General features: G+C 34.3%; 1 protein-coding gene across 4 annotated transcripts in view; it reads right to left on the bottom strand.

Annotated features, from left to right (window-relative positions):
- Positions 1-434: 434 nt before the first annotated feature.
- The window catches only part of LOC115980305 (syndetin-like), a 34,383-nt gene continuing 8,184 nt past the window's right edge, over positions 435-26,633 (bottom strand). Inside the window, exons 2-25 of one of the 4 annotated variants that reach the window (XM_031102570.1) lie at positions 24,000-24,170; positions 22,268-22,342; positions 21,852-21,930; positions 19,188-19,252; positions 18,959-19,048; positions 18,346-18,435; positions 18,142-18,228; positions 17,795-17,878; positions 14,436-14,555; positions 13,902-13,930; positions 13,652-13,784; positions 12,891-13,466; positions 9,741-10,288; positions 9,575-9,638; positions 9,352-9,454; positions 8,988-9,160; positions 6,689-6,814; positions 5,835-5,905; positions 3,801-3,863; positions 2,254-2,326; positions 1,371-1,545; positions 1,231-1,271; positions 1,010-1,060; positions 435-877 (exon numbers count right to left, since the gene is read on the bottom strand). In XM_031102570.1, coding sequence (XP_030958430.1) covers positions 776-877; positions 1,010-1,060; positions 1,231-1,271; positions 1,371-1,545; positions 2,254-2,326; positions 3,801-3,863; positions 5,835-5,905; positions 6,689-6,814; positions 8,988-9,160; positions 9,352-9,454; positions 9,575-9,638; positions 9,741-10,288; positions 12,891-13,466; positions 13,652-13,784; positions 13,902-13,930; positions 14,436-14,555; positions 17,795-17,878; positions 18,142-18,228; positions 18,346-18,435; positions 18,959-19,048; positions 19,188-19,252; positions 21,852-21,930; positions 22,268-22,342; positions 24,000-24,170 — 3,189 coding nt within the window. In that variant the 3' untranslated portion in view covers positions 435-775. Of the gene's footprint in view, positions 878-1,009; positions 1,061-1,230; positions 1,309-1,370; positions 1,546-2,253; positions 2,327-3,800; positions 3,864-5,834; positions 5,906-6,688; positions 6,815-8,987; positions 9,161-9,351; positions 9,455-9,574; positions 9,639-9,740; positions 10,289-12,890; positions 13,467-13,651; positions 13,785-13,901; positions 13,931-14,435; positions 14,556-17,794; positions 17,879-18,141; positions 18,229-18,345; positions 18,436-18,958; positions 19,049-19,187; positions 19,253-21,851; positions 21,933-22,267; positions 22,343-23,999; positions 24,171-26,633 lie in introns of those variants that run through there. The other 3 variants (XM_031102574.1, XM_031102581.1, XM_031102586.1) reach the window with 3 other exon arrangements.

The raw sequence follows: 26,633 nt of genomic DNA, 5'->3' as shown, positions 1-26,633 counted from the left end.
GAGTGGATTGATGGAGGCTGGTGGGTTGATGATGGTGGTTGAATGGGCTGTGCTGGGTCTATGAGAGAGATGATAGTGTAAAAAAAATGAATATCTTATTGAATAAATGTTTAGAATAAATAAACTAATATGATTGTTTTGTAAAAATGTGTTTTTTTTGTAAAATAGAAAAAATGTGTTTTTGTGTAAAATAGACAGAAATTACTTAGAGCATATATTAATAAATTATTTTTAAGAAACTTTTTATAGAAAAATGAAAAGTTACCAACTTTTTTTTATAACTTTTTCAATTCCCCATAAAATATTTTCCGATGATTAATACTATTAAAATATATATATATATATATATATATATATCTCATAGGGATCAGCAACATGACAATCAGGAGTGCAGGAGGATCAACAATGTATGTATGTATATATATATATATATATATATTTAGAACAGCAATAAAGTGATGCACAAAATTTTGTGTTCCATTCAATACAAATACAGAAATGTGCCTCTCCCTCATTTGCAAGAGAACATGGGATCGAAACTTGACTATATCAATGTAAACTCATTATTTCAACTATTATGTGATCTAAAATTACATTTGATTTTCCCTTGAAGAAGGGATGATCATATGTTACAAGCTCAGATATGTACTAAGAAATCTGAAGAAACACAACCTCAAGATACACTCTACATAATGAAGATCAGAATACCATCCAATATACATCATTAGTATAAAGAACCACAAAAAATACGGTGTAACTGAAGTTGCATGCCAGCTCACTCTATCTTTTCCAGTACATCCAACCTGTTTTTTCTCTTCCAACCTTTCATCGTCGCAACAAGGTTGACTAGCCCAACAATTTGACTTTTAGTGTATTCCTGCATGGAAAAAAGTATTTTCATATATGTAATGTAAAACAATCAAACAATTACATAGCATATCAGAGAAATTAACCTTTAAAAAAAAGCATATCAGAGAAATTTCTCATTTTCAGTAGGGATAGAACTTACAGGGTGAGTCCGTGCCCAGTATACATATTCAGTTTCAGGTAGGTAGTATGCCTGTATGAGAGAGAGAGAGAGAGAGTGGCAGTTAGTAATTTTTGAGAGTTGTGTACACCATCTGTGTCATATAGGTAAAGCAGCAATAATCCTCAAATTTACATCAATCCAAAAATATTTCACCATTATTTGCAACTTAATTTCAAAGAAGAAACCATGATTATGCTTACCTTAATAAAGGTTTCGACCATCTGTAATTTAGGCTTCACATCTATAGGGACAAAATGATGCAAGCCATTAATTAAAACCTGAAAGGAATAAAGACAACACTCTTTAAATATACTAAGGGACAAAAAAGGGAGCAAAATACAAAGGAAATGTTGCAATGCGCAGATTCTTGTCAGTTGACACGCTAAAAAAGAAACCTGAAGATCCAACGACATCAGAGCTCGTCCCTCATCAGTACACCTTTTCACTCGTGATAGACCTTCAATAAGAGTTTCCGCAACAATTTCAAGTCCGTATTCTAAGAGGAGGTCTTGAACCTAAACATACAAGATATAATATTCAAGTTGGTCAATTGGTCAATCGGGTTTTATTCAATTCATCAACTAAGGGCATGTTTGGTAGGCTATAAAAAATCTTGTAATGGAATGGTTATTCATGTGTAATAACTATTCGGTTATTTGATTTCCTCTTTATTACAGGGAATAGTTATCCTCATTCATTTCTAAAATGGCTGTAATAACTATTCCTTAATACATTTGACAATTTTAAATTTAATATATTTCAAAAAAACACAAACTTTTCATAATAACCAAACTTTATGAATAGGTATAGTTATTTTATTACAACATCTAACATCTTTTATTTCCAATAATATTAAATTACTATTTCTAACGCAATCTTTATTCAATGAACCAAATGTGGCCTAAGCCCCAACACCCCCCACCCCCTGTGCGCGCGCACTTGCTGGAGGCCATAAACACATAACCTAATCAAAGCTTTTGCCCAAACAAAATGGAAGTCCAATACGGTATAAAGATCAAGATACCAATAACTTCACCAAATCCTGACATGATAGAAACCATCAATGCACAAATTTAATGACCTCACACTAAAATTAGCAATCACTATCAACTAGTCAAGTCAGCTTAAGGGTAAAAAGTAAAGTAATTTAGAATTTTGAGGCACAAATTCTGCTTTCTTTAAAGTTTAAGGTGGTGCCTCACAGAATTGCAGCCAAGTATTACCTCTTTGCGTAGTCCCCCGTGAGCAAGCCTTGTTTTAAAGTGCTTAAATTCTCCCAACAACAAATCAACGTACCTAATACCAACAAAATAATAATAATAAATCAACAAACTTGTTGATAAAACACACTTCAGAGCACTAGTCAAATAATAGTAGTTTTCAAATAAACGAGAGAACAGGTATTGGGGAGTTGAACATAAAAAATAATAAGATCTGAACAAAAACTTAAGCTGATAGGAAATAATGAATTTAATCACTTGATCATTATTTTCACACTCATTATCTTCAAAATCCTTTATATGATAACAGCCTATTATACCATGTGTTTCAAACTTTTAGCAATGGCCTTGTAGAGATGCATTCTTTCTTTTATTCTTCTTCTTCTTCTTCTTCTTCTTTTTTTTTTTTTTCCCATAAGCAGAGATGCATTCTAATATTTGCATTTCAATAACATTGTATAGAAGGAATCACAGAAGAATAGATAAGCTCACTGTTCTCAGGTGTCATAAGCAATTGCTTAGAGAATATGTTTACAAAATCCATAGGTTTCAAACATCCAAAGCTGACTGCTAGGAAGCACCAATATGGATACAGGATATAGATCAGATATAATATGGACACAACGATACTTCAATTCTTGAAAATTTAGGATATTGTACAATAATGAATACTTTAATTAATTAATAAATTTATAATTTTTAAGTAGCTAATTATAGTTGTATATAAAAAAACTTTGAGAAAAATAACAATGTAAGCTAAAAGGCAACAGGCGACAAACAAACACTATATATTAGGGATTTTTTTTATGTACAGATACAACTGCTACTCTGAAATATCCATGCTTTCTAGGCTGACTGAAACATTAGATTTAATTTAGTAGAGATTATCAGTCATTAGCAAGAAGAAGCAACAGCAAAACAAAAATCATAAAGTAAAATGGCTCAAGTAGAATGCCTCAAAAGGACAAGACTAACAAGGTTAAGTTAACCAGCTAAATCTTTAGGAATTACTATTTAACATAAAATGGCCCTAAATAGCCCTGACAAAAAGAATCCATGCACTTAGACCTCAAACTATTAATCTGAATCATGTTCACTATGGAAAGTTGAAACTGAGGATATATAGTGAAGGGTAAAGTTAAATAATCCCCCTGGGCTTGACATAACCTTTACATCAAATTTCCCAACACGCAGCCTAAGTTACCCCTATAAAGCAAGAAAAAAGCATCTCTACCCACTGTAGAGTCACCGTTGACTTTTATGTAAATCAAACTCTAATGAAATGGGTCCCATATAATTAACCACTCTTACCTACACTCGCAATCCCAACTTTGTCTATGATAGATCTAATTATATGTCCATTATTAATATTGTTTGAGTAATACTGAGTAACCAAATAGAGCATTGCATACATAATAAGCATATACATATATATATATATACACACACAGCCTGATGTTATAAACATTAACATCATTGTTTAATGAAAATCACAAGTTCATAAGCATTAAAATCGATATAGATTAAAGAGTAAGAATAAGTAAACGAACCCATTATGCTCTAGTCCAAGCTCTTTCACTTCCCATTTAGCATTGGCAACCCGATCAACATACCTGCAACAAGTAGTTACCCATTTAAGAATCAGTTATAATAGCCAGATTGAAAAGAAAAGTGCTAGTTTAAAGTAGTAGCCCACAATATACTGACAAGAAAAGATGGCAATACCATTAATCTTGCAAGACTGTTTTAACATCATCTAAGAAATCACAACCACCACTAATGGCAAGGGGCAAAGTAGAGGGGTTAAGATGAGAAAGAGATAATTGTTTACATTTGTCCTACTGGTATTATGCAGAAAAGATTCATCATTGTCCCTCATTGCCTTTTACTTTTGACTGAAAGTTCCCTTTTTCCATTTTCATCAGAGGATTTGCCTATAGAATTAGGTCAGTCAGTTTGGAGCTTTACAAAAGAACTTCATGGAATGAAAGTTGTTGGCCAGTACCCAGAAGCTGGGTGCATCTTAGAGCTCTGATTAGTTGCAAGTTGCAACATCCAACCATCTATGATCACCAAATTCAGCAATAGCATGTCCTGTCAGATGATTCTGCATAACATTATTTGCTCTACCCTTTCCAAAAGACTCAAACCTTGTGCATCCTGCAAATTCGCAGTTACTTTGGGCTATTTGATTATAATTCATCAACTAGAGTTGGTTTGAATTTCCTCTCAGGCACCTCGTTTCCCTAGTTCCATTGAAATTTCAAAAGGGTTTTTTATTTTGTTCCTAGTTTGAGAATTTTGTGTTGGAAACCTTTTGGGGGAAGAAAATTAACAAACATTTTTTTTTTCTTGATAATTAAAAAGGTAAAAAATATTTTCAGAAAAACTAATGCAATAAATAATGGGGATGTACATTATTTATATCCTCATAAGCAGTTACCAATTACCATCAAAACTTCAGAAGAGAGAAAATCTAAAATAAGTTCCCATGAATATTTCCTAAAGCATACATCCACTAAAGATCTGAGAAACGTATCTTTAAACAAGTTCCCATGAAGCTCCATGCTGTTACACTTGATTATTCCAATCATGCCAAAAGTAGCCACATAACACAAAGCAGAACTAAACCCCAAATCAAACCACTCTCATAACAACCAAACCTCTCCTTCCAACAAGCTGAAACCTCCAAAACTGTCCTAGGCATCACCTAATGCAATCCAAATGAGGATAAAACTAAAGACCACAACTTGCTTGCCAGTGTCCAATGTAGTAGGAGATGGTGAACTGTCTCACCATCATTCTTATATATATGGCACCAATAGACTATAATTTTCCCCTTGTAGTGAGGTTGTCATCGACAAGAACTTACTCAAAGCCGCTGTCCACCCAAAAGAAAGAGGGAAAACTTCACACACCAAATGGTCTTCCAAGAACAACTTGCAGTTATAGCCCCTCAAAGTGCCTCAAAGAAGGAACTAACCTCATAACTCTTGTCCCTAGAAGGCCACCAGCATATCCCATCCCCAATTCCAGTCAACCCAAGGAGAACTAGAGTAAATAAATAAAGAATTGACTGATTCCAACTCCCAATCCTAAAAAAATCGCATCAATGTATATTCCAGCATTGATTTAAAGCTTTGTTGAGTGAAGGGACCAATCTTGTAACAACCTAAGAAAAACTGCTAGCCACATCTGCTGTATACCCCAAAACGACTAGTCTAGTAACAAATGAGGCTACTTATAGTTTTTTATAAACCCGAAATCAACCCAGTATATGCCCAATGTGGGACTCATCACACAACCACACAACACACACTTAATCAATATCCAATCAATTTGGGGCATCACAAATCTACCATTCAAGGTAGACAATAAACAGTTTGAAATGTTAAAAAATATTAGCACTCCCACTATGTTTGAAAATATCCCAAAACTTAAAATCACCATAAACAATGTAGAAACCATTAATTGATCAATAATATTAGATGCAAAATGCCAATGTAGATGGCAATTATATAGAGCTGGACATAAAATTCTTCAACTTATATGCAGTCGGGAACCCCAATATGTTTTCTACTTACCCATTAATGTGAAGAAGAAGTTTCACAGTTGTCCTATGAATTTGGTCTACAAGATCCGGCACAGCATCCACCTGATAACATATATAGTTAAGATTATGCTTGTCTAAATAATGGAGGTTTTAACTCAAATAAAGAAAAAGTAATGAGATGTCCAAACATCTTACTCAATTAAATGAGACATAAAAGGAAAAGACATGAATTACTAATAGAAAAACACAACCATAAGTTCATACTTGGCCACCCTTAGCAAATTTACTTATTAATGAGAAAACAGGAAGGGAATCAGCAAAAAGAAAACACAATCAGCAGAAAAATAGAATAAAGGAAAAGAGGGGGGTAGAGCATATTTTTTCATAAACAAGTGTATGTCAAGAAAAATTCCAGCTACACAAGGATTGGTTAAGACTATTGTCATCATTCTCAAAACTCAATACTCTAAAGCATCGGTATTACCTAAAAGGCCTTTTTGAGCTAAGTTTAAATGAACCTCCATATGAAAAGCACACATAAACAGAATAAGATGTATGCTTTAGTGTATGTTTTGTTTGTGCACATGCTTGTTTGTACACATTTAGGTGACTTCAATCATATATAAATACATCTAACGGATATTATTTATTTAATTTAAAAAAATAAAATATAGAAAACTGATATTATTTAATAAGCTATGAGATTGAGACACAGAGTTCTATGATTTTTCTCGATAAATCTTCCAATGGTCTTTGCCAAATTTTATAAAGCCTTTGATCATGTATAGTATAACTAAAACTGAAAGCCACATCAAGTTTTGTGAGATCCCAAGTCACCATAACAAATACTGACCACGCCAACAGACTTGTAAGGGAGAGACATACCACATGCACATAAAAATCTTCAACTATAGTTGCATTATTTTGCAGAAGCATCACTTGGAGATGAGCTTTAGATTTATGCAGTATTCGGGCAACAAGAAACAAAGTATCAGCACCTGCACATCTTTCCTGTAAGATAACGGTCATATTATTTGTAGGCACAAATATATTACAAATGGCTTTGAAAGTAATTTAAGTAACCAAAACATGTACAAGACATGGATGAGGAAACATTTTAAGCAGTTTAACCACTTGTGGGGAAAAAAAAAAAAAAAAAAAATCTTTTGAATTTGATAGAAAGCTGAGCTTGACTACATATATTACAAACTGTTTCTTCTCTATTTCCTTCATAACCACAAGGTTCATAATTATAAAAGGGGCATTTCTCCATCATGACCATTTCTTGTGACACCTCTTCAGTCACCTATGTCAACTATGAGAGCAGCAGCAAATCTCACATATACTGGAGGTTGTATGTTTGACTAAAACATATTACTGTGATACTCTTGCAGCCATGCACAAACTAGAGATGAACAAGAAACTTGCAAAACACTTGAATAGAAGCTTACTTGTGTGTTCATTTGGTATAGCTTATTTTCATTAGTTTATTTTTCTTAAAAAATATGCCAGGCAAGAGTACAATTGTGCCTAGAAAAAGCAGGGCTTTAAAAAGCTATAAATTCTAGGTCCCTTTATGAGTGGCCTTTTTTGTATGGACTGCTGCCTTGGGGAAAAGTCTGACAATTGACAATTTAAGGAAAAAAAGGGTATGGATTATGGATTGGTGTTTTATGTGCAAGAGTAATGGTGAATCAGTTGATCAGTTGACCATCTCTTACTTCATTGCCTAGCTGCTACCGATCTGTGGTCTATGGTTTTGAGTTTATTTGGAGTAAGTCAGGTTATACCAAAGTCTATTGTTGAGCTTCTAGCTTGTTGGCAAGGTCGGTTTGGTCATCATTGAATTGGTCACATATAGATAGTTGTTCCCCATTGATGCAGTGTCTTTGGAGGGGGAAAAAAAAATAGCAAGTGTTTTGAAGATAATGAGAGAACTATGTCAGGTCTCAAGTTATTCTTTTTTAGAACCTTAATGGACTGGTTGTTAGCATGCATAAATTGTTCTTTCTTTTCTATCTTGATTTACTTGATTTATGTAATTTTTGTATTTGATTGTATACCCCTATATACCCGTGTACTCAGGTGTCTCTTTCTTTGATATTAATAAATCTTAATTGCTTATCAAAAAAAAAAACTATAAATTCTCTTTTAGGATGAGGATAAAAAAATAAATAAATAAATAAAGGCTAAACCAAACAAACAATGTTCCATCTACCTAAGAATTCTAGAACTTAAAATTGTGCATTTACTCAATTACCTCTTATAACCATTGTTATTGATTCTATTCCGTTCCGGCCGGAATTTTTCGTACCGGTATACAAACCGGTACGAGAATACCTCACGTTCCACCTCAGGTCAAATTTCGGGCCGTTTCGGGTCATTTCGGCCAATTCCGGCCGAGATGTGAATTTCGGCCAGTACAAGATTTGGCTTTTTGTTTAAGAAAAAAAAAAAAAAAACCCTTAGGAATTAGGAGTTAAGATTAAGTGTTAAGAACTTAAGATGTGTGATTGTGGTATACATTGTCATAAATAATATCTTTTGTTTGTTCATTTCTTCTCCCTCTGTCATAAATTTTTTTTTTTCTTCTTATGATTTGTTTTGTGGTTAAGAACTTAGGAGTTATTATTTGATATTTAGTTATTGACTTGTAAATCTTCTTATTGTGTGATGTTATATTGATGGTTAAGACTTAAGAGTTAGGACTAAATGATTTGTATTATTTGATATTTAGTTAATTATTTATTAGAATTGACAATTTTATGTTCTACCAGAATATATATAAATTATTTTTTAGAAACCCTAAAACACCCTGAAACGGTACGTCGAAATCCGCCAGTACCGAAATATTCCATTCCACTGGACAAACCGAAACGGAGTCCAAAACAGTATTCATAACATTGCTTATAACCATGTAAATCTGCAGAAAATCAACACCACTAAAAATGACCAAATTTCAACTAGGATCTTTTTGAAAAGACATACATTTCTCCCAATGTTAACTTGGAGCAGAAAAATGAGCATTCCCCTAAAGGGAGTTAACTCCGAAATAGCACAATCCAAATATGTTTTTGGAATTTCTAGATTGCATGAAGGTAATTATGAGAACAGGAAATACGTCTTAAGTATAGTCATTGTATTCACATTAGTACCCTTAATTATTAGATATTTGAATGAATACCTTGAGACCAAAACTTGTTCCTGGGAGGTGACCAAATTTTGTACTGGGAGGACTGGTAGGTGAAATATCTGCATGCATAAATGATGTGCTCAACGATGTGGGTGAAGAGGATGGGGGTTTTATCCACTGGTCACAATCTTGTGTTATTCTGGACAAGGCCGTCTTTAGCCGATCTGAGTATCACAAGATGATATATGATCTTTAAATATGTATCAATTCAAACTGTAAGTAGATCTCATCTAGATATTCATATTTGATCACTAAAAAAAAAAAATAAATAAACAGAAAATAAAGACGAGTTAAAGAATGAATGGCAGATAAAACAACATAAAATAGGTTGATAGAAAAAGAAACAATTTCTTACAATTAAGAGACTCAGTGAAGCTCTTTCCACTTGAACTGGGGTTTTGCTGAACAAATGTTTCAAATAAAAAATAGAAAAAAATGCCAAACAACTGGCATATCCCCTGCAACAATATACTAAATGAGGAAAACCAATTTAGAGAAAAGCATCAAGCTTTCCATCCATGAGCTTGACAAATAAAGGCAATGAAGCAAAAAGGAAAATGTCATGGAAAGGATTATACCTTGAAAAACTCGATATCGACTATTTCTAATTTCTGCATAAGCCTTGCATATTTATCCATTGACCTAATATGTAAAAGTACATACAACTTAATAAAATCATATAGGAAAACATTATTAAAGTTATGACTTATAATGCTTGCAGAGAAGCATTTAATAGTATTTCACCTTAGAAGACAAACAGAGGATCCAGTTTGAGCTGTAACCTCTACATCTTTCCAATGGGCAGGGTCACTTCTTGAAACATTGGGTTTAGAAACTCGACTAGGAAGTTGACTGTCCTCATCAATAAAGTCTGCAAGAAGATCTTCATTTTCATCTTCAGATATAGAATTAGGGCCATTTGTATGATTTACATCATTCTTTTGGGGAGAGAACTTATCATCATGAGAATTTTCACTATTATTCCCATCAAAATCACTGCAGACAGCCCCATTAAGTAGGGAAGAATTGCGACCTTCTTTGGAATTATGTGTTACTTTTAGCAAAAAGGGATTTCCACTTTTAAGCCAATATAAAAATCCACTCTTCTTTGCATTGGCATCAACTAAGCTGGCTGATTTATCAGAAGAACGCACCCTGGCATTACTTGATTTTCCAACAGATGGAACAATTAGGGGTGCTCCATCACCTACAAGCCCCGCAAAACTAATCACTTGGACTGTATCTGGTGGCAATTTCAGCCAATTCTCCTTTTCCAACACCATTTTCAGTGCCTGGAATAAACCAAAACAAATTAATATATTAAGAAATGGGTTTTGTCCTGCAGAGTACTATGGATAAATCTGGGGCAGAAACAAAACTAAATAATAAATGAACAAAATTTAGTGAGAGCTGGTGTCATTGTAAGTGGGACAACCTTGCCCCAAAAAAAATTACATATAGTTTGAATTTTAAGAATATGAGAATGTATTCTTCATTGAAGCATTATCTTATTGTTCACATCCACTAACCAGTGCATTCTTAAAAAGGAAGTCACAGAGGAAACTTCTCCTGACATTCTTGAAATCCCAAAAATCTAAGGGTATTAATTTAATGGTTTAACCATTAAGTGTGTGTTAGGCACCAGCTTTTTGCTTTTTAACTTTTATGTTCATTTTTTTGAAACCTCACTTTTTCTTACTTTTTCTCATTTTTTTTAAAGTACAAGTATACTTTAGCACACTTTAGTAAAAAAGGTTTTCAGCAAAAAGCTTAATAAGTTAATTACAAATGGACACTAATGTACTTTTGGGAACAACTTATCCAGCTTTTTGCAAAAAGTATTGTAGATAAATGGTAAGAGTTATATAAAATAAGTAGGTAACTCATGGGACCTGCAAATAGTATAAAAATAAGCAATAAGCTAGCTTATAAGTGCATTTCAAATGGGCACTAAGTTTTTTTTATAGGTAATAAGAGTATTATTATTAAAAAGAAAAAGCGAGAAAAATACAAGGTGTTCACTATGGTGAACAACAAAAGACAACAAAAAGCAAAGAAACATAGAAATCAAGAATCTATTCTAAGGGAAGAAGTAAACTCCATGATAGAAGAACAATCCAAGAGGCCCCAACACCTAGACCAATCAAAGAGAGTCCTTTGGAACAAATCTTGCAACTAAACCAACACTTTCTCAATATTTTCAAAAGAGCAACGACTCCGTTCCATCCAAATGATCCACATCAAACATCCTAGGACCAAATTCCAAATATCTGAATTATGTTTCCCAATCCATTGCCACCAACAAAATAATAAACTAGCTACTAAACCTGGCATGTCCCAATGAATCCCAAAAATTTAAAGCATATGCACCCACAAAGCATGCATTGTAAAACAAAGAAGAAGGAGACGATCCACAGCTTCCTCATTGCAACCACAAATGACACATACAACACCAATTCGCTAAAGAGAGACCCCTAAGCATAAGATTATCCAATGTAAGAATCCAAGAATGTGCTGCTATCCACATAAAGAAAGCCAACCTTTTAGGAACCTTTACTTTCCAACTTTGCTTTCCAAATTCCCTTCCAAGGAAATAAGGACGCAGGAACATTTCGAATCTCCTAATAAAAACACCAAGTATCAAAATTCCCACTTCCATTAAGGCACCAACATAGACGGTCGCTCCCAACACCCCTAGGAATTCGAGATTGGATAAAATCAAGAAAAGAGAAAACATCCTCTAACTTCCAATCATGAAAATCCCTATAAAATCTCAAATTCCAATAGTCCCATCTATTTGATGACCCAAAAGCTCAGAAATACAAGCTTCCTTATTATCAAAACACTCGTATAACTCAAGATAGAGGATAATGAGTGGATTATCTCTAACCCACCTATCATGCCAAAACGAGTTAAAGTACCATCACCCACCACGAAAGCCATATGCTTGGAAAAAATCTCCCACCTTTCATTAATACTTCGCCATAGATCACAACCATGTACCCTCCTGCATACTTTAGTACTCCACCCCCCTTTGCCCTCTCCATATTTAGTGGCAATAACCCCTACCACAGATGAGTAACTTCATTGCCAAACCTCCATAACCATTTCCTTAATAATGCTTGATTAAAAGACACCAACTTCATTGCCAAACCTCCATAACCATTTACCTAATAATGCTTGATTAAAAGACACTAACTTCATTGCCAAACCTCCATAACCATTTCCCTAATAATGCTTGATTAAAAGACACCAACTTCATTGCCAAACCTCCATAACCATTTACCTAATAATGCTTGATTAAAAGACACCAACTTCCTGATCCCCAACCTGCCCAACTCATAAGGTAAGCAGACAGGCACTAAGTTAATTGACTTTGATGAATAATAAAGAATTGTTCCAATTACAGGGATCAAATGTACCGTGTGAAATGCATGTATATTATTTCTATATGTACAAAATCGCTTCATTATTCAGACACATTCAAAATCATTGTTCACCATAAGATACTGGGATGTGACCAATGTCCAAAAATCTGGTTTCAAAAAACTGCTTCAAAACCATTAAGAGGTGCATTCTTCAAAAAGGCAGTCACGTGGAGAAAATCTCTCATGTCATTCTTGAAATCCCAAAATTCTAAAAGAATATTAATTTAATAATTTAACTATTAAGTGAAATTGACTTTGATGATTAATAATGCAATTTCAAAAGAGTCAAACTTAAGGGATCAAATGAACAGTGTGCATTTTTTTTTTTTTTGAGTACTATGTGCATTCTATGTATATAATTCACAAGGCTTAACATTTAAGGTGCATGGCATGCTGTACCAAACAATACATCTAGCAGAATGATACTAAAAAACGTAGAGAACAAGAGCTAGTAGAACAAACTTACATAAATATTTTGCCGATGAAATGCTGCAAAATAATTTTCACAAACGCCCTTTAACTTCTGCCTGAACTCAACTGCTTCAACACCACAGAAGGCTTCCCCAGCCAAGATGAAGACATTCAGATCTTCATAATTTTTCAAAAATTGGTGGATGCTTGTTGAACAAACAGCAGTAGAAGAAAGCAAGACAGATACACGACTAGTTGTGAGTTGCCAAAGATTCTTCCGACCTCTTTGAAGCATCTGTGAAACAAATTCTGTAGCATCTTTCCGCAGTTGATACTGTGGGGATCCACTACTAGATGCTGTACTGTCATCCCTTCTAGTCTCATCAACTATATCTTGAGAATCCAAACTAGACAATTGAGTAGTTCTATTAGTCTCAACCAAACAGCCGTTGGTTGTAGATTCCTCCATAGATGAACCAGGCTTTCTGTCTACAGATTCAGAGAGAGAGCTGTTGACTCCTTGGCAGTTGGAAGAATTTTTAGTATCTGAATCAATTTGTTGAACCTCTCCAGAACTCCAAAGGATATCTTTTTCCTTCTGTTTCATACTTGAAGTTTGGTCTGCTGAATCCTGAAACAAAGATGTAAAAGTTTCACCCATAAACAAAATCAAAGGCAAGAAGCCCAATAAAAGTTTTTCTTTTTCTTTATAAAGGAGGATCTAAGTAGAACAACATATGTCAAAAATTTCTGCCATAAATTACAATGGCATACACACACTTATAGATTGAATAAGTTATAGGAAATGGAGTTTACCTTATTGTCCAGCTGAAAGCCCATAATTTCATAATAAGAACACATCAACCCAAATAGGACAGCTAGTGTTGTTAACAAACACTGCCTAAACATAGATTCAGGTATCCGAAGGCATAGATCACTGTAGGTAAGTCTGGAATTCATATGAAATAAATTAGGACGCATACTTTCTTTCTTTATTTCCTTTTTTGCTGCAAAAATTAGGAAGCATACAAAAAAATAAAAGGGCTCTAAATAAGTACAAACATACCTAGTATTTTGCAATAGTACTTCCTGATCCTGCAAAAAATAAACAATCATCAAGATTTTTTTTTTTTTTTTTTAAAGGTGAGGGAAAAATGCCAGAGTAAAAGAAAAAGGCACAAAGTTAAGGTTTTGTTTGGGTATTTTGGTATATCCAAATTCATAAGCCTCAAAGAGCTTATTCAAAGAGAATGATTCTTTCAGTTAATTCATACGTGTATCCATATAACAAAAACAGGAGTAACAAAACCTTAAGCTGCAGTTCTTCCCATATGTTTATGTAAAGATTTTGTGTAGTAAAGGATTATCAACAGAGAGCATCAAGATATAAGTGTTTTTAACTAGTTACCCAGATATCATCCTGAATTTCTGAGTGTAACATGTACCGATAGAAGAGGGGATTTCAAAAGGGTGGAAGAAGAGAAACTGGGAATCATGGAGGCATAAATTAACAATGATGGTATCTAACATTCCTTTTCTTTCTAGGTTATTTGGAGCAACAAAGTCCATGCACTGCTATTTCTTAATTATGTCAGCGTACCTCTTGCACTATATTCTTCAACACAGTCTGTGTTTCTGAAAGAACCTCCTGCATAAAGAAGCTTTGTATCTTTTCAGCAAGACCAGAGACATCCCCAATTAATGCATAAGCATCAACTACCTGCAAAAGGATGTAATAAACTGTCAACCTAGCATTAAATTTGCACAGAGCTTAAACATAATATTATCTAGTCCTTCCACTGTTCCTTGAATACAATGAGAATGATAATGCTGATCACCAAGTGCATTATACATGATGCAGGCAACCAAAACATCAGATGAAAGATGTAGTTTTGCTTAGATAAGGAATTGCTAAGGTTCTGATTATAAATCAGGGTAGAGGATGAAAGAGCATGGATGAGAAACTAAACTCTACAAAAATCTGAATGAAAAGTCTAGAGAATAGGCCAGGTATACGGAAATCTTATCTTATTTTTGGGATTATTTTGGGTTCTGCCTCTATCAACTGTTCTATATATCAAAAGAAATAGCCAGACACAGCATTTCCTTGCTGTATCAATTGTTTTTAAAACAGAATCCACCCAAGGTTTCACATCAAAGGAGATCACAAAGAATGAATGGGACTAAAGTTCAATGTCAGTGTAACTAAGAGGCTCTCTTGGAAATTCACAATTAATGGCTTTCAGTGATACAGCTTGCAAAGAGTTTATGGAGAAACAAGATCAAAATCCAAAAGACTCAAGAATTGTGCTCTAGTTTTAATGTAGGGCCTTCTTGGCACCTTTCATAGCTTACCTTAGGGTTTTTTTTTTTTTCTTTTTTTTCTTTTTTTTTTTTAAGTACGATGGCTTACTTTAATTATTATTAAGAGTGCGTTTGGATTGGGATGAAACTTCTGCGTCTGCGTCTGAGTTTTTTTTTTTTTTTTTTTTTCACGCGTTTTTGGGCGTTTTGAGTGTTGCGGCTACTGTTCATGCACTGTTCAATGAACAGTAGCCGCAAACTTTGACTTTTCAAATTTTTTTGGACCAATCACAGCACATCGTGTACTGTTTACGGACCCACAAATTTCACTTTTCAGCAACTTTTTCATTAAAAATGGGTCCCACGATACTATTCACACATTTAAAAATTATTTCGCTACAGTGTTTTTCAGTTTTCAGTTTCAGTTTTCAGCTGTATCCAAACGGACCCTAAGTCTTTTTTTTTATGAGAATTATAATTAAGTCTTATTATTATGTATATTTAGGTCCAAAAGTTGATGGTTTAATTTTAACTAGGTTTGAAATTTTCAAAATTTTCTGGAATGAATTATAATGGGCACTACCAGAGGATCATGAATCTTATTTATGTTTTGAGTCCTTTTTTTTCCCCAATTTTTAGTAGCTCTTTAATTATTCATCTATCATTTAAGAGTAGTCTTGAGTAGTCTTTCTAGGAAGATGATTGTAAAGGTCTGTAAAAAGACTTTCATGTAATCGCCAATGAGCTCTTGCTCATCTGGCACCTCCTCCCATTAGGTACATGTGCAACTTACCAATAATATATATATATATATATATATAGGGGGGAGAGAGAGAGATGAAAATTAATTAAATTTCAGCAGCTTGTTAAGCTTCAAGGGTGAGATTGCCTTTGCCTTACCAAGTGTGTTGCTTAGGGAAACAAGGTATGATTCCTTCCAATTTATCTTTCTTTGGTTCAACAACACACAATCGTCAAATTTCTTCAAGATTCGGTTAAAATTCTATTTATTACCTAACCATTTCAAAATCTTTAAACAGCAAACCCTATTCAAGAATCCTTCAAGAACTTATCAAGAGACCTAATTTAGCGTGGATTTAGTGCTGAATGTCTAAAAATCTTACTTCAAATAGGTATCAAACCCTCTAAAACTTCGAACCTGATCCAAATAATAACTTGAAGGACACCTTCTCAAGTGATATTAAAATTTAGAAGCTAAACTTTATATTTAAAGTAGAGAATTTGGAGAGAAATAAATGCATGTACTATTGAGGGAAGTTGTCAGTAGTGAAATTGATTTTTTTCCCCGTTGTTAAGATTGCTCAATGATTGGACAACAGCTACTAGTTCACTCTCTTCCACCAACTTCTTGGATTTCTTTGACCTTTTGAATTTTAGATATTAATGATATTTATTTTCGCTTTTTCTTCTTGTGTATGCATGCACCTCTTTTTGCGCTTCTTAATGAACCTTAAAAATTTTTAAAATAAAAAGAAAAGAGAGTGGCTACAATGGTACTAATAGTTTTTGTTAATTTGATAGCTGGAAGTAGGGGATTTGAATTATGAATATCTCTATTGGAAACATCAGGAGGTGCCAACCAGCTGAGCAGGCTCTTGATATAATGGTACTAATTGTATAAATAAACTTTGGATTCGTTTTTGGTTTTCATCTATTCCACTAAGGTGCGGGGTGTTGGTTCTGACAAACTTTGTTAGAAGCCAGCTAGCAGTCGAGGGTTCAAGATGAGTGGGTATTATCAGTCTCTATCCCCTTCTAGTGTCATTTCTTTCCCTTGGAAAATGGTGTGGCAATCAAAGGTTCCTCCTCGGGTAGCTTTCTTCTCATGGACCGCGGCTTTAGGCAAGATTCTAACTATAGATAATCTTCGGAAGAGGCATCTTGTTGTTCTTGAATGGTGTTTTATGTGCAAAAGGTGTGGGAAATCGTAGATCATCTCCTCCTTCACTGTCCTATAGCATTTGAGATGTGGAGTATGATCTTTTGCTTGTTTGGTATTTGTTGGGTGATGCCGCAAAGGGTAGTGGATTTGTTGGATGGTTGCTCATGCAATTTCAGGCGGCATCATAATATAGTTATTTGGAGGATTGTGCCGCACTGCTTGATGTGGTGTATCTGGCGGGAACGGAATTCTAGAAGCTTTGAGGGTTGCGAACGGTCCATTCTTGAGTTTAAGTCTTTTTTCTTTTTTACTCTTCTCAAATGGTGTTTTGTTTTGCCATCTTTTTCTTGTATCTCCCTTCTTGTGTTGATTGATCACTGTACCTTGGTTTCTTGATGTTTTTGCCTTTTTCATACATTTCCTATGTACTAGGCTGAGTTTTAATAAAGTTTTTTATGTTATTTATCAAAAAAAAAAAAAAAAATTTGTATAAATAAATATATGAAAATAGAATGTGTGTGTGTGTGTGTGTGTGTGTGTGTGTGGGTATTAATCTAAACTTGCAATAATGTCTCAATAAATCCAATGAATAAATAAACATTAAAAAAAAAAATCCAGATACTGGGCAAGAAAGCAAATTAACTCAATATGAACATAATTGCGTGCCAAGATTTTTAAAATTGACAACTTCATGCATACACTGTTTGCAGGAAAATAATGGTTCAAGCATTTCAAAAGATTAAGACACTCACAGTTATATAGCCCTCTTGTTTGAACTCCTGGCAAACTCCTAGTAAAAGGGAATCCAGCTTTTGAAGCGTTTTTTCAAGCCAAACCTGCATCATTATGAAAAAATCAAATAAAAAATAAAAATCAAATTGTAGCTTCCACCAGTCACCCATATAAGCAATGAGTAAGCATAAAACCAAAAACATATTTCTTGCATGGTGAAATAATCAGGCACCAGAAAAAATTTCATCAGAGGTTAATTCAAAACAAAATTTGATCAAATTTTTAGAATGTAATAATAAAATAGAAACAACAATAGTACTCAATATGGTTAATATAACTGCTTCCTAATCGTAATTTTAGCTTATACCTCTACGCCACGGCTCATCTCTTGTATTGCCGACAGCTCTGAAAAACTATCTAAGAGCTGCAAATACTCGGATAGAACTTGGAATGCCTTACAATGATGACCATTAAGCAAATAAGAACATGAAAGTAACAAGAATATAAAGTCAAACTAGAAAAAGAAACTGTAGAACTGTACACCATATACCAAACATATGTAAAAACCCACCTTGCAATAATCTCCTTCCTCAACAAGTGATTCAAGTGCTGCTTGCATGTTTAGTGCATGACAAAACTCATTTAAAATTGGAAGCAAGTCCTGCAATTAGAAGCAATCATATATGTATATTTAACAAGTTAGCTGCATAAAGAATATGCAGCCCATTCTGTCAAAAAAATTTCCAATATATTCCATAAGAAAATGGAAAAGGATCCTCTCCATTTGCTTTGAAATGAAAAGGGTCCATTTCAATGTGAAGATTCAGTCTTTCATATATCTAAAGGTGTACATGATACCACACCAGTTTAAAACCGATGTCACCAATAAGGAATGATAACTGATTTTAAATGACATGGCACTATATTCACGTTTAGATTCATGAAATGCTAAATCTTCACCTTCAAATGAACCCCGTCCATTTCAAAAGCAAGTAGAAGGGATCCTGAACCTGAGAAAATATGCTAATGGAAAGAGAGATGAAAGATGAAAGATGTTATGAAACAAGTCACTACAATGTTCCTACATAATATGACAGGTTCACAGTAATCTTCCAAAACAAAACCAGAAAGATAAAGTCAAATATTAAGATCAGTGTTGCCAAGGTGTAGAGAGAGAGGAATACCAGAAGAGCTTGTTTCTTTTTGGAATTAGAATTTACAATGAGATCCCTTGAAACCTCATTCACTGATGAGTTCAGGTGCCTTCTTCCATTCTGTAAATACCATAAGAACAACTATAATAAAAGCCATATCCATCAAGGATGTAATAATAATATATTCAAATAATCACAGAGAGCACACACATAAGGTAATATTCATTACATGCAGAGAACAAGCCATATAAATGCTTACCATGCAGATGACATTTGCAATCTTTAAGTCTTTCTCCAATTCCCTGACTAGATTCATCCCCTTCACTGGCCAAAAGTAAGTATCAATATCTCATTTACAACTAATGGGCTAACACAATTTGCAATTTAAACTTCCAAGTAAACTATGACTTACCTAGAAATTGCAACTAGAACGAGGTCTGATTATGATACAATAGATTTAGAATACACACACTACTAAGAAAGAAATAGAACTTTATGGTGATTCAAGCAATTTACAGCATCCATGCCTAAGCGGTATGAAATAGGAAGTATATCTTTAAAATTCCAAGTTTTTTTCTTTTTCTTTTTTTGATTGATAATTTACACATACACCCAATGGGTTTTGAACCCATGACCTTACCCTCCAACCATTCTTATGGAAGGTGGAAATGCCATTTGATGTCAATGGGGTGGAGAAATTCCTTGATACCAATGCGCACAACACAAGTACTCAAGAAGCATGCAAAGGAGAGCCACAATTGACAGTGGAAATGAAAAACACAGAATTATAAAATCAAGAAATGAAGGAATATAGGGTGAGAATCTGACATTCAGATAAAAAATGAAGTATATAAAAGTGTAACTTTACTATCCAGCACAGATCATTCCACCCCTCAAAAGAATATGTCCACTTTGGGAACAATATAATCAAGATTCCAAGTAACAAATGATCCAACAGATCAGAGATAGAAAGACATAAAAAATAAGAACAAGATTTAAAGCTAAACTCCACCAGAGAAAAGTATGAAAGAAGAAAGATCAAGCACAAAGGAGCCACTCTCCATGCATGGTAATCATCCTTTCTAATAATTCACCCACACCAAACCCAGAAATCCTACTTTTTGGAGCTGAAGAGAGTACTTTTATTCTTCAGTGGTTAGTCAAACAATTCTTGAGATTTGTATTGTTAGGTTCTTTCTTCTTTTCTTTCTTTTTATTTTTGGAAGGGGGGGTGGAAGGAAGGGGGGCTGTTGAAACTGCAGTGACACTGCTGGTGGCTTTATGGTAATTTTAGAGCTCTCAAGCAGTAACCAATCAACAAAATGGAGAATTCAACCAGAGCAGGATGCCAGGGCTAGGAAAATAAATTTTTATCAATCCAAATATACAGAAAACTGCAGACATAAACTGATGTTAATGAGAAGATGAAAAAGAAACATAAGGGAAATGTGTTTAATCTGAGGTGCTCATAGATTTCAAGACTGACAACGTTAACACTCCATTTGTTTCGAAGTAAAATATTTGAAAATGTAAAATATTTTCAGTAAAACATTTCATTTTACCGTGCTTGATTCTCAACTTGAAAATACAATGAAATCATTTTTCAATGTTTATTTCACTGTAAAATGAATATGTTTTCATAGTTCTCAAACCCACCAAATGCAAGCACAGTTATACAAACCACCACAACCCAAAACTCCACATCGGAAGGAAACACAGCCACCAAAACACCACCAGCCATTCAAAAACAGCCACCAAAATTGCCACCAACCACCCAAAAAAAAAACCACGAAAAACCAAAAATCCAAATCAGAGAGCCAAAAAAAAACCTCCACGAACCCAGATTGGAAAACCCAAAAAAAAAAAAAAAAACCCACAAACAAAGAACCTACTCTTAAAATATAACAACCCAACGGAGGTGAGATTGGGTAGCCACCAAAAACCTAGGACTGCTGCCGCTCATCAATTGAACCCAAGGGATGGTGCAAGAGAGATGGGAAGATGAGTTTGTGCAAGGAAGAGACGTGATGAAGGTTGGTAGTGCCGATGATGGTGGTTGGTGTTGGTAGGTGGCATCGGTGTGGGTGGGCATTGGTGCAAGATGGGTTGTGCAGGATGGGGGATGGGTGAGGTAGATGTGAGGGTTGTGGCCTTGTGAGTGAAAAATGCTGAGAGATGGAGAAGGAAAGAAGAACCAAGAGATGGAGAGTGATGAGCAATGGGTGAGTGACTACCTGGATTGTGGGAGAGAGCACTCACCTGGTTTATGGGAGAGAGGAACTGAGAACATGAGAGGGGGAGAAAAGAAACTAAGAAATTGTCAAGAGTGAGAGGGGAAAAGTAAGTGTAAAATGTTTTACCGATTTTTCAAGTGTAAAACATTTTACACTTTTTGCTTTTGATTTTTCCTTTGAATGAAAATATTTTATATTTGACCAATTATTTTACTGCAAAACAAACACGGTAAAATATTATCCCCATAGCATAAGTGAAATAATCACATAGCATTCCAAAAAGATATCATCCCCATATTCAAGAATGCAATTCCTCTTTTAAGTATCTCAAGTTATATAGACCATGTCGTAATTTGTAAAGGAAACCTTATAAAATGAAATATACTTATAACTTATCAAAAATAAATGAGTTAGTAACAAAGAAACAACTTTATACAAATTACAAATCTAACAAATAAGCCATAGCCAATATCATAGTGCCATATCAGATATACATCAGCATCACACTTACATAATTTGGAACACATATCACAATTGAAACAGAAGTAAATTATATGGTATGTAGAATGTAATATTTAACACTACAGTCATTGATAGGATATGTATAATTAAACAAGGATATAAATACGGAATTATAATTTCAATTCAATCACAAAATAGGTTGACAACAATCTAAATAAAAAACTTACCCATTACTTCATGATGCTCCATAACATGGTGGGATAAACGTTCTGCTACTATATCCAGTTGTGCTAATCTAAGAGCTGCCTATGAAAGAGAAGAGAACTCTCATTGACTTGCAGTTAAGAAACTCAAAGAACCTTTTAGATATAAAACAGTACTGTTAAATGACAAATTGCAAACACCTAATCAATACAATTACTTATAGAGCACAATAATTTCCTTCCTTTACCCCATCTTTGAAGTAATCAGTTAACACTTAACAGGCTTTAAAACATAAAACTATCACTTGCACATGATCCAGGAGTCCACAAATGAAGTAATGGAATCTTTACAATTAATTTTGAACACATCTACATGAAGAACAAGATACAGAATAAAAAATATATTCACTGAAGAAAAATATAAAGAACTAGAATAATACCTGTTTCTCAAAAAATGTCAGGTCATTTTCATCAGATGGAATATGTTCTAAAATATGCCTAACTGGATCGAAGTCCTGCAGATAGGCATTTATAACAACTCTTGAGGAAAACATCTCAAAATTTTAGTCATCTCATTGGCATTAACAACAGCATGATTGCTCATAGTCAGCAAAGAAGCTGTTATAATATCTGATATTCACTAAACTGCAGAGAAGTAGAAAAGGTTTCTAAAAACTAGCATGCAGATTGAAAACCATTTCATGATTTTGTTGCACAAATTTAATAAATGATTTCCAGGGTTGACAGACAGAAATGGTGATGAAGAACAAGAAATTTTTAATAAATAAAAAAAGTCTCTATACAAGGATTATAAAGGAGGCTGCCGAGTTACCCTGAAAAATTTCCAGCCAACCTAATTACGCTCTCTGGTAACATTAAACCCGTACATGAGCTTAAGTGTTAACTATAACAAAAGTATTCTAGGCAATACAAAGAATAAACTTATTGCTTGAAAACCCATCAAAAAATTACAGGCTGGTCTTTAGAGGAGGCTGCTGAGTAACAATGATCATTCATCATATTGGAATAAACTTGTTGCATATTCAGTGTCACCTAACACGGTGCATAAAATAACTATTCGATATGCTTAATACTGGAGTGCCAGAAACATGTGCCATAAGACACCAAGGAAGCACCTCACCTAATAGCCTATGCAACAATACTTGCAAAGCAAGTTATTGAATTCATTAATATTGTACTTGAGTTCACAACATAGAAATTTCTTTCAACTGCTTTTATCATGTTTACCAGACAACCTGGCCAGCAACATCCTATATATGCTAGCAAAGAGGGAAGATACCCTCCCAATAGCAAAGCCAATGGAGGAGCTATTTCAAATTCACCATTTGTACATTTTTAATTGAGATACCAGTATTTTGGCAGATGCAAAAAATATGAATTCCATTAATGTAAAACTATGTAAGAGCTTCTTCAATTTCTCAAAAGGAAAGATCAACCATCAGTCCTATCACATTCTGAGGCAACTTTTAGATTTAGCAAGTGTCACCAAATAATGAGAACACCTCACACCAGATATGCTGAGTGATCAATGATATATCTTTCTTTCATAAAAGAGAAGACCAAAGATTAAAACACACACATATACACACAATCAATATCCTAAAGCATTTTTGGGCTACCTCTGAAAAAAAAAAAAAAAGCTTTAAACAGCTTTGCAGGCCACTTTTACATATCTAATCCTGATAAACTTAACTACAGAGCATTAAGACATTGAATTTCCAAGCGATATAGAATTCAGGAGGGCAGAATCTCATACCTCCAAAATGTAATTATTGATGGCACTCATGTAAACTCAGAAACTTTTACAAGCAGATTATTCACAGTTTCCTATTAATGATTTTTTCAATTGGTAATTACACTCACATTCAGTGGGTCTTGAACCCTCAACCACACCATCATCTTACTCTTAACAAGGGGAGGAAATGTCATTTGAGCAAGAGCTCATTGGCACCTCTTAATGATTATCGTTAAATATTTTAATTATAAAAAGATAGGATCCATGTATATAGGCATTAGAAACCTTTCCACAACTTGAACAATGTCAGTGAAACGTCAACGCCAGATAAAATGCCTAAAGTATTGTAAAATCAAAACACAGTACAAACACAAGCACTCCCAAATTGGGACTATAGTGATATGAGCAAGTAGCACCTCTTCATAGAAGTCTTCCTCTAACTCTAGAACTTGACCTTGAGATCTGGTTCCAATTCCATATATTGATCTCAGCTCTTCAGAACTTGATGACAAATTAAACCTCTGATGCAGAGGCAGCCCTGCAAGAGCATGAGCAACAGCTGCTGCTGCTGCAGCTCGAGGAGGAACCTGCATAAGGTGATAGACAGCTTGTGAATTGAACTCCCAAACTTAATGACTCATTTTCAATATTTTAGAATAAAAATTCATGAAAAAGCACATTGCAGCCGAAAATAAAGATGTTAGTGATAATGCACTTTCAAACTGTGTCAAATTTTTCTAGTGATGTGCATGCACATTTCATTTGATTCACCAAAGGGATCGTTCAATTTCTACAACCATCAATAAAGTTACACCCAGAAACTACAGTTGAAAATACTTGAGAACCATCCAGGTCATACCATGCAAGTTAGCTCAAAGGCATCAAGCACAATTTATTTTCTTCATGTTATTATTCATTTAAGCGAACAACAAGATTAGAAAGCATAGGAAGCATGGTTCCCAAAATAGTCCCCCACAAAAACGACCTAGCTTCGATATGTCGAAATCTAGCATTCTATCTTCAGGTTCAACAACTAAAGCGCATGACTGTGTCAAAAATTTTCAAAATCAAAATGCACAACAAATTGTCAAAAGTTGTAAATGTAACTAGAAGATCAGAAGCACATGTATGAAAGAGAGAAAAAAAAAAAAAAAAATCACTTAAAGCCACTAACCTGCAACAGCTGTCAATAAAAAGTCAAAACCATGACAAATGAAACAAAATAAAGTTGACATGTAAGGCATACCAGTTCAATAGGGTCCACTGCAACGATTTCCATCAAAATAATAATTACAAATAGTAAAAGCTTATAAAATATCAATTAATACAAAACTCAAAACAAGCATGCCCCTTCTTTGTAATTTAAGCTTCATCAAAGAGTCACTCTTTTTTGCTTAAGCCGCACCTCATTAATAGTAGGATTCATTGGGTGATGCAGGAGGCAATGAGAAGACATATTTGTTATATTTTATTTGATTTTATGTATCAAGGCAATTTTGTAATTTCATAATATTATAGGAATGGGCTGTGCTAATAGTCCATTAGATCTTCTTTGGGGCTTTATTTTAAGTTTGGGTTTAGTAGTAAAGCCCAAGGAGTCCAAGTCCATGTCTTATTAGGGTTTTAAGAAATCCTAGTTCAACTAGGATTAGGTATTAGTCTTCTATTTAAAGAGCTGTAGTACTTTCTATTGAGTTGATTACTAATGAATGTTTTCAGAATTTAAGAGCTATGAAGCTTTCTTTTATGGTTTGTGTGATGCAACCTTCTCCGAGGTGTGATGCCAAGGAACCTTAGGTGTAATTAGGGCTGGCAAATGGGCGGGTTGGGTCCTAAATAGGTGGGTGTGTAATTACTCATTTATCCATTTATAACCCATTTATATATAAATTAATTATTCATTACCCGCCCAACCCATTTAATTAGTAACCCACCCATTTAATTTCAATATTGTTGTTGATTCTCAAAAAAATTAAAAATTAAAAAAAAAATTCAATATTGCCACAAACGCATTAGCGCACGTGTTGAAGACTTTTCTAACTCATCATTTAAACTTTCCTTTCTCTCTAACTTTCTTGGAATCCAAACAAAGCTGGTCTCGGCGAAGAAAAGAGTCATATGCTTGGTTCTAGAGGAAGAAAATCCAAAGAAGATTATCGGAGATGATCGATTTCCAAGACTTACAAACCACGCTCATTTTCATAGCGTCCTTAGCTCCAAGCTTTCTTAGTATCTGCATCAATATATTAGCTGGTAACTGATCGAACGCCCCTAGCAACAACAACGACAATGGCGATGACGAGAAAATTCGATTACGATCCGACGACGACAACTCAGACCAATTGGAGACCGATCCCCATACTTTTCTGAGCAGCATCCTCCGACGGTCTAGATCGTTCCTTCAAAACCCTCATTCGTCCTGGTGGTTGTACGGACGACGATAACTTGTTCGTCAGAGAAGAAACGGAAGCCATTGACAACGAAGGAATAGTGGCAAAGAGGACGGGTTTGCTAACATGCGCCGGGAGTGTAGGGAAGTGCAGGTGTTTAGATTTGGATTTGGATTTTTTGTTTTTGCTTTTTTAATATTTTGTTATTAGTTTGGATGAGTGATTTTCTAATTTTCAAGGTTATCGGCTGTGTTCTGTAGTGTATGTTTGGTTGCCGAGATTGTGATCGTGTGCTATTTTTGGTTTTGTGTTTGTTACGAGTCTGTTTGGATGATGAGAAAATATAGGAAATGTTGAAGAGTAGGTAGTAAAGTGTGTTTGATTTTAGAAGGGTATAGTGGGTTTTTGTGGTTTTATTTAAATTTAAATTTTAGATGGGTTTAGTAGTTATTAGTGGTATTTATCCATTTAGACCCATCTAATTAAATAACCAAATGGGTCTTTATCCATTTAACCCAAATATTCAAATAGGTTGAGTTAAAACTTATCTAAATAAGGTGGGTAATGGACGGGTTCATGAATATGGATAAAAATTGTCACCCCTAGGTGTGATGCTTAGGAAGTCTAGGTGTGATTCCTAGAATTTATCTATTTTCTTTA

The sequence above is a fragment of the Quercus lobata genome, chromosome 1, assembly GCF_001633185.2.
Source record: "Quercus lobata isolate SW786 chromosome 1, ValleyOak3.0 Primary Assembly, whole genome shotgun sequence".
NCBI classification, from domain to species: Eukaryota; Viridiplantae; Streptophyta; class Magnoliopsida; order Fagales; family Fagaceae; genus Quercus; species Quercus lobata.
Note: the sequence above shows the minus strand (reverse complement) of the source record. Positions and strands in the feature narration are given on the sequence as shown.